We start from the raw sequence: 15,061 nt of genomic DNA, 5'->3' as shown, positions 1-15,061 counted from the left end.
GAATTGAACTCAGGACCTTTGGAAGAGCAGGCAATGCTCTTAAACCACTGAGCCATTTCTCCAGCCCCCTAACCATTGATTTTTAATAAAAGGATGCTTTTATTATGCCTTTAGAGTTATCACATGACATCTCTCTTTACATATTCTGACAGTCGTGGTCACCTGATGAAGATGTGAGTTATTTCTCGGGATACTTTCTGAAATATTTCTGTATTTAGGAATGATGATAGCCCCTGCCACATTCCTGTGACTAGATCTGAACTGGCTTAGAGGTTTACATGAATTTAAATAATTTACTTCCTAACCTTTTCTGGGGGTCCTGTCTTTTCCTCCTTAGCCTTCATGAACGTTTGAATTAGTGACTTTGTGTTTACTTTTTCCTTTGACTCTTGTCTGCAGGTTATTTGTTGACTGTTAGCACAGTACCAAGCACATGCTGTCTGCCCAGTGAGTGTATGTTGAATCCGCCACTCCGAGGATTGAGGACATTGGAGACTACTCAGGATTAAAAAGTTTAGCTAGCTCAGCAAATCGGCTCTGTCTCTGACTACAATGAAACGATCTTCCTTTCTGACATTCAGAACTAGTTGGGTTTTGTGTTTTTCTCTGAAACAGTTGAGTAGTTTTGGGTTTTTTGGGTAGTCAGGGGGCTTTTGGTCAATGTGATTTTTAGTGTTTGGCAGGAACCTGGCTGTGGAAGCTAAGAGAATAAGCAAATACTAATTAGTGGCTTCCCTACCACGCATTCCTAAGAGGTAGTGTTGTGTGTTACTTGAAACAAAGTAATATCGTCTCCTAAATAATCAGTGTTGTGAATTTTCAGTTACTTCTGACTTTAATATTTCTACTAACCTCCAAGGTGTGAAGGACATTATTTTATAATTGCAGTTTGTTTATTGTTTCCTTGATTTCTAAGAATTTATGTGAGTACTGGTGTTGGCCAGAGAACTTGTCAGACTAGTTCAGTGTTCTCTGCTTTAGAGTCCAGCTTTCTTGAGCAAGTACTCTAGGAGGGGTGAGGGGAGGGGAGAGGCCATCACCTCTCATGGAAAAAAGGATAGGTACAAGCCATTTCTGTGAAGGCTCAGTGGTCAGTATTTTAGGCTTTTGTAGTCCCTGGTTTCTGGCACACACCCTTATTTCCATATCTTTTTAAAACTGTAAAAGCCATACCAAGCTCCAGAGCCTTATAAAACAAGCCATAGCCAGATATGTGTACTTGGCCAACTCCTGAACTAACTGAAGAAATGAGTGTGTTGCTACATGTGTTTATTTTAGTGTTTTGGGAACATGAACCCAGAATAACCTTGGGAATTCCGAACTGATTTGTGATACTAAGAAGAATGTTCAAAACTTTGGCATGTGGGGTCAGATTTGGTATGTGACAGTCATGCTGGCCTGTGGAACACAAGGTAACCTTGGGCAATGGGACAGAGGGCTCTTGCTGTATCTTCTCATGGGAATGCTGGCCAAGGGGCCAGGATAGAGGGGAGAGTGGAGAGGTGACTCTTGATTTGGCTAGGCCCTGACAGGTAAGGAACACAGTGACGCAAATTCCTCAGTCACTTTGGGGATGTGGTTAGAAATCTGGCATGTATAATAAGTTTAGCCAGTTTATAAGATTAAAAAAAAAAAAAACACACCCATGTACTTGGATTCTGAGAACAGCTAATTCTGATATGTGATTCCAGATCTACCCTGTGGCTTTTCTTTCTAGGAAATCCAATAGCACCTTGCATAAGTAAGGTACTGATTATTTCAGGGTAGTTTGGGATGCAGGAAGCCATAAATGTTGTTAAAGAACATGGGATAAAAAAGTACCCTGCTGTACTAACAGATTGTATGACCCTAGGAAGTTTAGTTATCTCCTTAATTTTACCATCCTCATTTGTAAAAGGTTGTGGTGGTGACTCACCATAGAATTGTTGGGAGAATAAATGAGGACAGTGTATGGGTAATGCTTTTAGCTCAGTGCCAGCTGGAATACCATTTTTTAATTTCATTTGTTTATTTTGTGTGTGCATGTGTACATATGCATGTTCTGTGGTACACATATGGAAGTCAGAGGGCAACTTGTGAAAATTAATTATACCTCGTAACATATGGTTCCTGGGGACCAGACTCACGGTCTTAAGCTTGGTGGCAAGGGCCTTAACCTACTAAGCTACTTTGCCAGCCCTGAGATAACACATATTAGTTTATAAAATGTTGGTCAGAATTGGTGGTAAGTCATTACCTGTTTGTTCAGTTTCTTGAACAACACTGGTAGGTCGTTCCTCGGGGGTAGCTCTGTTACAGAGGATTTGCCCAGCATAGTCAGGGAAGGCCCTGGGTTCTATCCTAACACCACATGGTAAACATTTTTGCTAGAAAGATTTGATAGGGTGCACCCGAGTTCAGGACTTGCATTGATTGGTAACTTGTAATTTGGAATGAGTGCTGTATATTGGACTACTTGTATGAAATACTTTAATAGGAGAATTTTAAAATGAGCAGCCAGTGTAATGAAGTGGACTGGAAGGGCTTAATTTCTATGGAAGAAATGTGATAAATATCTTGTAAAAATTTAAACGTGTATTTCCTTTTCCTCTACAGTTCTATTATTCTAGGAATTTTTCTGGTACTAAATCATGTATGCTAGGATTATTTAGTACAGCAATATTTAACAAAAGGGTGGAATTAGTAGTGTTTAGTTTGGGGATAATCCTGTTGTGTTGTTTTAGTTGCAAACTGTGCACCTGCAAAGAGTGGGAGAGCTCTGCTTTTACTTATAGAACTCTCTTCCAAGTTAATTAAGACAAAGTAAAAAGCAAGGTGAAGAACAGCGTGCCTTGTTAGTAATGCCCTCATTTTTGTTGCTTGGTGCTGATACAGACAGGAACAAATGGTTTTCCCTTGTAAGTAGAAATTATATTGGGAAGAATACAAAGCTAGTCCCATCTGTTATGAAGAACTCTAAGGTAAGTATAGGACAAGTCAGAATGGGATTTACATTCCATACTATACCCTTACCTTTCAGAATGCGTGCTATCATGGGCTGGAGAGATGGCTCAGTGGTTAAGAGCATTGCCTGCTCTTCCAAAGGTCCTGAGTTCAATTTTCAGCAACCACATGGTGGCTCACAACCATCTATAATGGGGTCTGGTGCCCTCTTCTGGCCTGCAGGCATACACACAGACAGAATATTGTATACATAATAAATAAATTAATTAACTAAAAAAAGAAGAATACCTGCTATCAGAAAGTTGGTGGGGCCACAGCTCCTTCTACCATGGAAACCTGTATATTTATTTGCCTGCTCCCTTTGACCTTGATGACTAGGGAAACTGGCTGTGGGTTCACCCTAAAACAGCTCTCCCTTGCCACACGTGTAGACTTACTGACATTTCTTGTCTTGCTTTGTGTGACTGATGGTGTTTCTGTTTCCACCCCCAGCCCTGGCAGCATGTAAACAACCTTTTGCCAAGAACCCAGGTCACCACTGAGAAGGGTGCCTTAAGGAAGAAGAATATCAGAGGACACCAATGCCAGGCGTGTCTGGAATAGTGCTCGGTACAGGCAGCATGAGACGTTCTGTGCCAGCCTCTGTTTGTTACTGGCAAAAGCTGGGGCTCTCCAGATAGGAGGGTCCTGGAGCAGCCAGCACCAGGAGCCCCCCACAAGGGAGCATGGGACTAGCTATGAACTCTTTACAGTGAACTCAGTTTTACCTTATGAAGGAATTCTAAGTAAAAGTTACTTAATTTCTGCATACTGACATTCAGAAGCCTTTGGTGTGACGTGCCAGCAATTACTTTTGTCTACTGGAATTATCAGGATTCTTCTGGCATCAAGGTGAACTCTTCTTGGTACTTCTGGCAATACAGACCTTTAGGACAAATTCATCTGCTGAATGCTTTGGGGCAGGAAAAAAGTAAAACCTTGGAAGCAGCCCACATAGCTGAACAGAAAGCTCTCCCTTGCCACTCACTTGCCTGGAAACTTAGTAAGGACTCGGATGCCGTTCCTGAAGCCTTGTCCTGCCTTGTTCACCCAGCTCTATCTGTGCCAGGGAGACCTGGAATTTCTGGGGTTCTCCTGTGGCTCTTTTCTACTACTCTGTATTCAGACAGTTGGATGACATGAACTTTGAGATGGAGTTTGTCACCCATGTGGAACTGACTTCCTTTCTAAGGCTTGTGCTGTTGGAAGGGACCATCTGAAGACGCGTTTGTGTGTAGAAAGGAGGGCACCAGCCTAACCTGCATCCTCCACCATGTTCCTGTTGCTGCCTTTTGATAGCTTGATTGTCAACCTTCTGGGCATCTCCCTGACTGTCCTCTTCACCCTGCTACTTGTGTTCATCATAGTCCCTGCCATTTTTGGAGTCTCCTTTGGTATCCGAAAGCTCTACATGAAAACATTGTTAAAGATCTTTGCGGTAAGTTGTCCTATTGTGATAGGTTTCCTCCCAGTGGAGAGAAGGGCATTAGCAGAAAGAATGGTTCCTATCAAGAGTCCTTTTACCTTCTACATCACAGTGGGGCCTAGACATCGGAAACTGCCTCGTGCAGCACAGGTGGTAGGGCATAATAAGGCTTCTGCCAGTGGACTCCTTTTTCCTCTCTCGCAGCAGTCCGAGGTCAGTCCTTGCATTCATGCAGAAAGAATGCAGAGAAAAGAAGATTTGAATTTTTCAGAAAGATCGAGAATACATCAGAACTTAGTTAATGTACCGTTGAACCCGACTGATTGTTTTAAATGGAAGCAAATGAGAAGTAGTATCTCCTAAAAGTTGACCTGTGCCACAGGACTTTAATATTTAGACAGAGATTTGCTACTTTAGTTGTAGAATGTTTTCAGTAGTCACCAAATCCTCAGGAATTCTTTTCCACAGCTGAAGCTGCATAATTTGAGTAATGTACCATGGTACTATAATACACTTGTTCATGTAATATCTTAGAGGTTTATTTGGTTTGGTCTGGTGGTTCTGGGGATCAAACCAAGATCTTTGACGTGCTTTGCAAGCACTCTGCAGTCTTTAAAATGTTTTCCCCACTTTTTCTTAGTCCCTTCCAATTCTGTAGTATTCGCGGCTCTCACAAGAACAAGGTGGGACTGGAGAGATGATGCGGGGGTTAAGAGCTTGTTCTGCTTCTTCTAGAGGACCCTGTTGTGAGTCCCAGCACCCACATCCGGTGACTCATAAGCACATGGAACCAGCTCCAGGGCAGTCCGATCCCTCTGGCTTCTGTGGGACCTGCATTCACTGTACAGGCACACACAGTTGTGCACACATACCCACATAATTAAAAATGATTTTGAAAAATTTGAAATCAAGGTGAAATAAGCAAAAAATAAATCCAAACCATTCTAAACACAGTTCGATGGCATTTGGTATGTTCGCGTTATATACACCACCTCTTCTAGTGCCACACGTTGCTGTCACGTCAAAGGAAGCTCTTAAACCAGATCAGTCATTCCGGAGTGGGGAATAACTAGTGCAAAGCTAGCCCGAACTAAAGAAAAAAACCGTACACTCACTCAGCAGTCTGTCCTCCTTTCTTCTTTCAAGGCCCTGGCTAGCACAAACTGTGTTCACTGGATTTACCTATTCTCAATGTGTCCTGTGAATGGAATCCTACACCGTGTGCTCTTCTTTGTTTGACTTCTTTGGCTTAGTATTTTCAGAATTCATCTGCGTGGTAGCAGTTGTCAGTACTTTTGTGTATTATGTGTGGGTAAACAAAACTCATTAGGTGTCTGTACTGCAATTTGATTATGCATTCATCTGTTGATGAGCTGTTTCCACCTTTTGGTTGCTGTGGACCCATGTTTGGGAGTACCTGTTTTTAAGTCTGTTTGTGCTCTGTCTTGTTTCAGAGATGTTCGTTTTAGCCTGTGTGTGTGAGAGCATGTGTGCATGTCAGTTGCTCTTCCACCTTAGTTATTGAAGCAGAGTGTCTCAGCCAAACCCAGAGCTTGCTGCTGTCTGCTCAGTCTTTCTAGCTGGTATGTCGTGGAGATCCTGTCTCTGACATCGGATGCCGAAATTACAGGTGGGCCACTATGCCCACCTGGCATTCGTGTGAATTCTGGTCCTGATTGCATGACAAGGCTTTAAGCACTGGGTCATCTGTCCTGCCCCTAGAAATTGCCATTTTTAAAACAGAAGTAAGAGTTAAAAATCTAGATCTCCTTTTTAGTGCTTAATTCATCTTGGATGACACTGTGTGAGACAAAAAGCCTAGAATACTTGTATAGTCTTTCCTGAAAATGGAGGACCAACCAGATGGCTCAGTGGGTAAAGGCACTGACTGCTAAGCCTGATAACCTGTGTTCTATTCCCTAACCTGTATGGTGGATGGGGAGAATTGACTCCTTGAAAGTTGTCCTGCTCTGACCTCCACTCATGCACTGTGGCAAGTATATCCTGTAGTAGTTAGAGGAACAGAAGGGATAGAATGAATGAATGTATATAAAGAAGACTTACTCATAAAGTGGCTTACAGGCTGTGCTTCAGTGACTTAGTTAGGGTTATTATTACTGTGACCATGACCAACACCATGACCAAAAGCAGTGATAGGAAAAATGGGTTTATTTCACTGACAATTACGTGTAACAGTTCATCATCAAAAGCAGTGAGGAGAGGAACCTGGAGGGAGGAGCTGATGCAGAGGTCATGGAATAAGCTGCTTACTGACTGACTCTTCTGACTTGCTCAGCTCACTCTCTTATAAAAGCCAGGTACCATCCTGGGGCTGTCCCTACCCACAACAGACTGAACACTCCCCCATTAATAACTAATTAAGGAAAGGCCTTACAGACTTGCCTGCAGCTCTGTCTTATAGAGGCATTTTCTCATTTGAGGTTCCCTTCTCTAAGATGACTTCAGCTTGTGGCTGACATAAAACTAGCCAGTTCATCTGGCTAATTCAATTATGGCTGTCTCTGGAAGGAAAGATCTGATAGTAGTTAGTCCCATAGGCTGAATGTCTCGCTGGTCTTCAGTGTGTATTGGAATCCTGACACCAGCGGAGGGGGTGCCTCTGCATCAGGATAGATGAACTTGCCAGGGGGAGGGCAAGCAGGCAGAAAGCAAAAATTACTTTCTTCCAAGCCCTTCTATGTATGCTGCCACCAGATGGTGTGACCCAGATTTAGGGTGGTTCTGCCAGCCTGAAATGATCCAGATTTGGGGTTGGTCTTTCCACCTCAATTATTTGAGTATTACTCCATTCAAGAAACTGTCCTCACAGGTTTGCTCAGATGCTTGGGTCTTAGTTAGTCCCAGATTATTTTGAAGTTGACATCCAAGTAAAATCCTTAGGGGATAGAGTGTTGGTTGTTGAATCCTTAATACATACCAGATTTGTTCTGCCAATAAGCAAATAAATCTTTTCATAATTTTGTTTTTAAAGTATACATTCAGGGGCTGAGAGGATAGCTCAGTGGTTGAGTACATGTTGCTTCTCAGGAAACCTGAGTTTGATTCCCACACCCACGTTGGGCAGTATGAACTCCAGATCCAGGGAAATCTTATGCCATCGTTTGGCCCTGCAGGCACTATACTTCCATGCACAACACACTCCCTAGTAATTAAAAATAATAAGAATAAAATGTTAGAGACCATAAAATATACACACTCATAAGTTAGGTGTACTAGTGGCATATACTTGTAATCCCAGCACTTGGGATGCTGAGACTAAAGGATCACAGCAAGTTCAGGGCCAGTCTAAATTGCACAGCCAAACCAGTCTCAAAAAAGCAACAACAAAGTACATTGTTGCAACTTTTAAATGTAGATTATAAATGTACATTGGGATGATTAAATGCTTACTGTAGGACATATAACCTTAGGCCCCCAGAGTGTGCACATCTTGAAAATCACTGTTCTGGGCACAGTGATCTAAAGTAGTAATGGAAATAGTTCATACATTTGTAACCTCAAGATAAAGTTCACTGGGAGAGTTCTTAACTAGCATGTCCTAACCCTAGCAGTGCAAAAAGAGATGAGCAAATTTTTTTCAAAAATTGTATTTGTAGCCAGTTAGAATGATGCACATGCTTTTAATTCCAGAAGGCAGAGGCAGGTGGATCTCTGAGTTTGAAGCCAGCCAAGGCCACATAGTCAGACTCGGACACTAAAATAAATAAATAAATAACTACATTTGAACTTCTTGTATTTTTAGAGTTATGTTGCCAGTCTTTCAGAGGGCTCACAGGACCCTCTGGACAAACAGGCTGCATGCAAGAGAAAAGGATGGGCTAGAAGGGACTTGGTGTATGTCAGCAAAGGCATAGGGTAGTCCTGAAAGCGTCTGTGCTTTCATCTTTGGTATCCTGAGTTGGTTGAGTGTGTCTGTGTGTGTGCATGTGCACACTTATACGTGCTAGGCATGCACTCTACCAAAAAGCTCAGTCCTGTGAATTATTCTTTAGGGACTCAAAGAATTGATGCTGCTTTTATCAATGACAGTACTTAGGTACAGGCTAAGGTGTTATCAAACTTTAGAAAGTATATATGTGTATTCATGTATATACATCTAAAATTTATATTTGTTGATTGATTGCTCGGTTTGTTTTAAGAAATGCCCAAATTTCTGATGGCCTATAAAAACAAACTTTCTCCAAGAACAGGGTGCTGACAGCATTGTCTGGTCAGTGCCTACTTCTGGTTCGTAGACTCTTCTTACTGTGTCCTCAGGATAATGGAGCTTGCTGGGATCACTTTTATAACCCTGTTCCTTTTTTCTTTTAAGAGTTATTTCATTGTTTTATGTGTATATGTATTTGTACCATGTGTGCACAGGTACAGTGGAGGCCAGAAAAGGGTGCCAAGTGCCTTGGAATTGAAGGTGTAGGTAGGTGTGAACTACTTAATTGTGGGTGCTGGGAATCAACCCAGTCCTCTTCAAGAGCAGCAAGTGATCTTCACAGCTGAACAATCTCTTCAGTCCCTATAACCTTATTTTTGAGGACTTTTTCTTCATAATCTTATTCACGTCTGAATAACATCATATTGGAGGTTAGATTTCAGCAGAATTTTAGAGAACAAAGATTTTGTCTCATGGCATTGAATGTTTGATTTTACCTTTCAAAAGATCCTTCATTTTTTTCCCCTAAATTGAAATGATGTACATATTTTTTAGAATTGGAAGAAAGCTAAGAGATTATCATATTTCTTTGGTCCTTCTGACTATACATTTTAATCACCAGGGAAACTTATTTTGGGCTGTGCATGTAGTTCAGTAAAGTGTGCTGCCTGTACAAAACATTGGGTTCAGTCTTCAGCACAATATAAAGCAGGATGTGGTGGTACATCTTTACCCCAACACTTAGGGGGTAGAGTCAGGAAGTCAGAAATTGAAGGCCATCCTGGGCTGCTACATAGCGAGTTTGAGACCAGTCTGTGATGCATAAGACCCTCTCCAAAAAGAAAAAAGAAGAATGTACTTACTTTGTCTCCTACTCAGAGGTCTACCTCTTTCCACTTCTTGTGTGCTGGGATTAATGGTACATCATCACCATCACACCCAGGTCAGTAGTGGGTTTTGCTGTTGTTCTTATTCGTCATTTGTTTGGTTTTTTGAGACAGGGTCACTACAAGTCTTGGCTGTCCTGAAACTCACTATGTAGAATAGACTGGTTTTGAACTCACAGAAATCTGCCTCTCTGCTGGGATTAAAGGTGTATACCACCATGCAAATCCAGCTCAGTAGTGGGTTTTTAAACCATTAAATTTTGGAATAGTTTTTATATGATAGTAGATAACAAGACCGTACCATAATGTCAAAAATTATAATTATACATGTCCTATAGCTTACACTTTGTTATTTTTTGCATATTGCCCTTCAGTCTATGATCATTGATGTTCATAATTTGGTTATATTAATAGTGTAGCCATACATTTTATGTCTGCATCTTTTGTCATTTCACTAGCCATTTTTACATTTTATTTTCATGAAGATCATTAAAGCTGGGTATTTGATAGTTCAAGTACACTTACCAATTTTTTTTTAATGGGACTAAGCATAAGTCACTTACCTAAGACTAAGCATAAGTCACTTACCTAAGCAGCTTGCCAACTGTTTTGGATACTTAATCCTGTCAGGAGAAAAATACTTATGTGCCTGCCACAGGTGGGTCCATGCCTGTCCAGAGTACCTCAGAGTAATTTTCTGTTTTGGGTGTTTTTGCTTTAGAAGTTCTCTATACAGCTTGCAGTAATATTTTTGGAGTGGAATTTGTAGGAACTAATTTTCAATTGAATTGAAGGTAATTTGGAGAAAGGGGGAAAAGGCCTGGATATAAGCAAAAAGATGAAAATAAACTGAATTTTGTTACCCATATAAAAGTAGTCAATTAGGTCAGGTTAGAGAAGATGAGGTCTTGCAGTCTGGTCAGTGCCCAGCTGCACAGTCGAATTTGTTGGAAACTTTCAGAAAACTATGATGTGGTACAGAGCTGAAGATGCAGTTGCAACAATTGTGGGATTGAGACAGAGTGGGCAACATTTTTGAACACTTGGGTTTTTTTCAGTAAACTTTCTAGTGTTGTTTGCTGTCTATGGAAGGACATGAAAGTAATGCAAAGGCCGTGTTTTGAAGATGGGGATGATTTCTGGCAGGGAAGGCGATAGAAAGAACATTTAGGTTTGTTTAAAAAAAGGTTTTGTTTGTTCTTTGATGATTTGATTGATCCACCCCAAATTCCCCATTCCCATAGGTCCCCCAGAACATGCTCTCCTATCTTCTTACCTTCTTTTTCTTTTTTTTTTATAACCTACTGAGTCTAATTAGTTTTGTCTGCATGCACATGGATATGGGGCCTCCTAACAGTTGGCAAGGCCTGCCTACCAGCCATCCTACCTCCAAAGAAAAATAGCTTACTTTGTCCCAGAAGACATCAGTTACTAGTAGCTCCTCAGCTACAAGTGGGGTCATGTGAGCCTTTTCTTCACCCATGCTTGATCCTCTGCAGGTTTTGTTCAGGTGACTGTAGCTGCAGTTGGTTCGTGAGTGCAGGACCAGCAGCAGTGCCACATCCAGAAGACAGCAGTTCACAGCATTCTGTCCCTTGTGCTGCAGTGCTCCCTGGGACCGTGGGGGTGTGTTAGTGATATGGTTAGATGTCCCATTTAGGGCTGATCACCAGACACTTATTCTGAGCACATTGGCCAGCCCTGAATCTCTTCATTAACTGTCCATGGGCATTGTTTTCTAAGAAAACCAAAGAGGAAGAACTATAACTATAAAGGCAACAAATACTGAGCTGTTCTAGAGCTAAAAGAAGCTCCGTGAAGAGTTACTCTTCAGTGAGAGCAGTAACCTACAGCCATTGTCACTGGTTTCCTGGGGTGGAGTTGTTGGTTTTGTTGTCTCACTGTTGAAAAGAAGGTCAGCGAGAACACAGAATTGAGAGCAAACAAGTAGGACTTTTATTGAAAAGTAGAGTCACAGGTCTCTGCCACTGGAAAAGGTCCCAAAAATAGTTTAACAAGAGAAGGAGCACTCTAGGGCAGATGTTCTTTTATATAATGGGAAGGAGTCAGTTTGCCCCATCAGCACATAAATTAAGCATCAGGTTGGAATGTACCTGGTTGACTAGCTTGAGTGTGTTTTGGGGATTCTGGTTGGTCAAGGGATCTGGGAAAAGACTGCAGACTCAGAGGAAGTTCACCAAAGTCACCAAGGAGCAGGAAGAACGCTGAAGTAAAAGAACAGCCTGGTCACGGCCTTTTAGATTTCATCTCTAAGACTCTTTGTTCCTTTGGCGTATCACCAGTCGCATCTGTTTCTGTGTTCTTGGAGTTCACTGGTTTCATCAGGGCATGCACAGATACTTTTGTGCATTTGATCCCCAGAATCCACATGGTGGAAGGGAGAACCAACCATTTCCCCACAAGTTGTCCTCTTGACTTACACATGTTCACACACACACACACACACACACACACACACACACACACACACACACACAAGTAGATAATGTTGTGGTGATTAGTATCCTTGCAGGGGTAGACAGTAGTTAAAGGAGATGTTTACTAGTCAGTTCCTAAGTGCTTGGAGGCAGATCCAGGCAGTGAAGAAAGCACCCTGACCATCTTGTCATAGATTCTTGACTTTTTAGCGCTTTACTGCTGGGAACTTGTGTGTGTGTGTGTGTGTGTGTGTGTGTGTGTGTGTGTGTGTGTGTGTGTGAGAGAGAGAGAGAGAGAGAGAGAGAGAGAGAGAGGAGCGAGCGCGAGAGCGCCCTGCGGACAGGGTGAGTCCTCTCTGGAAGGTGTGCTGCTTGACTGCTACCTTGTGTCAGACACCTAGAGTCGAACCTTTCGCATTCTAACAAAGTAGGGTGATTACTGATGAAAAGACTCATTGCTGTCATTTTGCCATTTTCCTCCTCAGTGGGCTACCTTGAGAATGGAGAGAGGAGCCAAGGAGAAGAACCACCAGCTTTACAAGCCCTACACCAACGGTAGGATTGGGTGCCTTAGTCTAAAAGAGCCTCTGAAATAATACCCAGAGTTTTTGTAGATGTTCAGTCCACTTGCTCTTGCCTATAACAAAATACCTGAGGGTCCTTTGTAGAAGAAAACGTTTGACTTTCTGGTAAGTAGAAAACTCAGGCAGGGGCTGGGCAGATGGCCTAGGGAATAAAATGCTTGGTGTGCATTTACACAGGTTGGATCTCTAGAACTGTGTAAAACCTAGGTTCAATGACAGTACCCCTGTAAAGTTCCAGTGCTGGGTCTAGAGACAGGCAGATTTCTGCAGCCCAGTGGCAAGCTAGTCTAGCAGTCAACTTCAAGTTCATTGTGAGCCTAGTAAAAGTGTGGTGGAGAGTGATAGGGAAAGATAGCTCCCATTGACCTCTGGCCTGTGTGCCAGGATCTCCCAATTCCTCCCTCTCTCTCGCACGCAGACAGAAGAGCAAACCTGGGTAGAAGTAGAATGCCACTGGTCAAGGGCTCCTTGACCACATTGCAGTATGGCAGATGGTACCACATGGCAGGAGTGTGTGAGAGGGCAGGAGGGGAAGAAGAGTTGGTTTCAGTTGCAAGGAATGGGCCAAGAGAGTAGGTAGGTGTCTGGCTTACTTTTAAAAAACAAACTGATCTAAAGAGCTAGGTGTAGTGGCACATGCCTGTGATCCCAGCAGTTAGGAGATGGAAGTAGGAGAATCAGGAATTCAAAGGCATCCTTAGCTACGTAGTGAGCTCTAAGCCAGCCATTGGTTCTGAGACCTTGTCTCAAAACCAAGCAAACAAGCAATCAAAAATCCACCAAAACCCCAACCTGATGTTGTGGGAGTGAATGTACCCCTGCAGAACCACCCACCCAGAGAAGAACAGTGCTGCTCTGTTCAGGGACAGCAGTTCCATGACCTAATCACACAAGCTAATCTCCTACATTCCAGGTTTGTCTGTTTAAAGACAAGGTCTATCTGTGTAGCCCTGGCTGGCCTCAGACTCACAGAGATTTCATTGCCTGTGCCTCCTGAATGTTGGGATTAAAGGCATTTGCTACCACATCTGTTGATTTTTATTCTTTGATAGTTTTATACAAGTATATAATGAACTTTAGTCCTTTTCACCCCCTATTTCCCTGTCTCATCTTCCTTTCTTCTACAGAAACCCTTCTTTTTCCTGCCTACTTTCATGCCTTTTTTGTGTAAGTGACTCAGTTAGTTTAAACAGTGTTGTAGGCATGAGCCTAGGTGGAAAACTATATATATTGGAGCATGGTAGACCCCCACCACTAACAACCCCAACACTTCTCAGTGCTGCTGTATTGAGGGCTCCCTCTTTCTGCTCATGAAACTCTGGAGAGCATATTCGCATCCGACCATGGCACATGTACCCTTTGTGCTTTAAAATTCAGTTCATACACATGATCCTTGAAGCATGCTGCTTGACTAGGGATACTTATTTTTTGCAGGAATCATTGCAAAAGATCCCACTTCTCTGGAAGAAGAAATCAAAGAAATTCGCCGAAGTGGTAGTAGCAAGGCTCTGGATAAGACACCGGAGTTTGAGCTCTCTGACATTTTCTACTTTTGCCGGAAAGGAATGGAAACTATTATGGATGACGAAGTGACAAAGAGATTCTCTGCAGAGGAGTTAGAGTCTTGGAACTTGTTGAGCAGAACCAATTACAATTTCCAATATATAAGCCTCCGGCTTACCATCCTCTGGGGTTTAGGAGTGCTGATTCGGTATTGCTTCCTTCTGCCACTCAGGTGAGGCTGGGCCTTGAAGGCCAGTGTGAGCTGCTCTGCCTTTGTGCATGGCTCACCCATCTCACTTGACCTTGTTTTCCATTTATAAAGGGGGATAGTGTGTTTGGTTTTTTTTCCCCCCAGGGCTAGTCCATTTTACTCTTGGAAGGGCATACTGGGGGCTCTCCCTTCAAGCCTTTATATTCTTTACATATCATACAGAAAGAGTTGGATTTCTTTGTTTTTTGTGTATATGTGTATGTGGTGGTTTTGTTTTTGTTTTTTTTGAGAGCCTCACTGGGTAGCTCTGGTTGGCCTGGAAATCACAGATATTTATCTGCCTCTCCTTCTTGAGTACTGGGATTAAAGGTGTGCTCCAAGCACCATACCTGGCTAGTTGGATTTCTTAAAGACCATTTGCTCATTGTGGGGACTGAACACAGGGCAGAGAACATCACATCCTTCCTGACCCCTCTTTCCTAAGCATAACCTTTCCTGAATCTTGCCTTTCTGGTACAGAAGCTGTATTGATGTCTTCTCTGTGCTCTTCTCAGTTTATCTGGCACCTTCCAACTCTGCTTCCTTTTTGACAGAGGTTTTACTTCTGCCAGGGTGTTGAAACTAAGCAAGATCAGACAGGTGTCGGGCATAGCTGCTGAAGAATAGTTCTGCTATCTGTTTGGAATTGCAGTCATCTCTCCATTCAGATGGTTTCCCACATTTCCAGGGGAAGCCATTGTCAGGTCTTACATGTGGTTTTTATGGCTCCTGCCTTTGTCTTCACACGTTCACTGAATAACTGGTTTACTCTATTTGTCTTCTTACAGGATTGCACTGGCATTCACAGGGATCAGCCTCTTGG

At 42.5% G+C, this 15,061-nt stretch overlaps 1 protein-coding gene across 1 annotated transcript in view; it reads left to right on the top strand.

The window, feature by feature from the left end:
• Gpat4 (glycerol-3-phosphate acyltransferase 4) overlaps positions 1 to 15,061 on the top strand; it is a 39,542-nt gene that overhangs the window by 14,685 nt on the left and 9,796 nt on the right. The window contains exons 2-5 of the mRNA XM_005362429.3: positions 3,436 to 4,420; positions 12,387 to 12,456; positions 13,920 to 14,220; positions 15,027 to 15,061. Coding sequence (XP_005362486.1) covers positions 4,256 to 4,420; positions 12,387 to 12,456; positions 13,920 to 14,220; positions 15,027 to 15,061 — 571 coding nt within the window. The 5' untranslated portion in view covers positions 3,436 to 4,255. The remainder of the gene's footprint in view (positions 1 to 3,435; positions 4,421 to 12,386; positions 12,457 to 13,919; positions 14,221 to 15,026) is intronic.

Source organism: Microtus ochrogaster, linkage group LG7_11 (assembly GCF_000317375.1).
Source record: "Microtus ochrogaster isolate Prairie Vole_2 linkage group LG7_11, MicOch1.0, whole genome shotgun sequence".
Taxonomy (NCBI): Eukaryota; Metazoa; Chordata; class Mammalia; order Rodentia; family Cricetidae; genus Microtus; species Microtus ochrogaster.
This window is presented reverse-complemented; position numbering and strand designations above follow the sequence as displayed.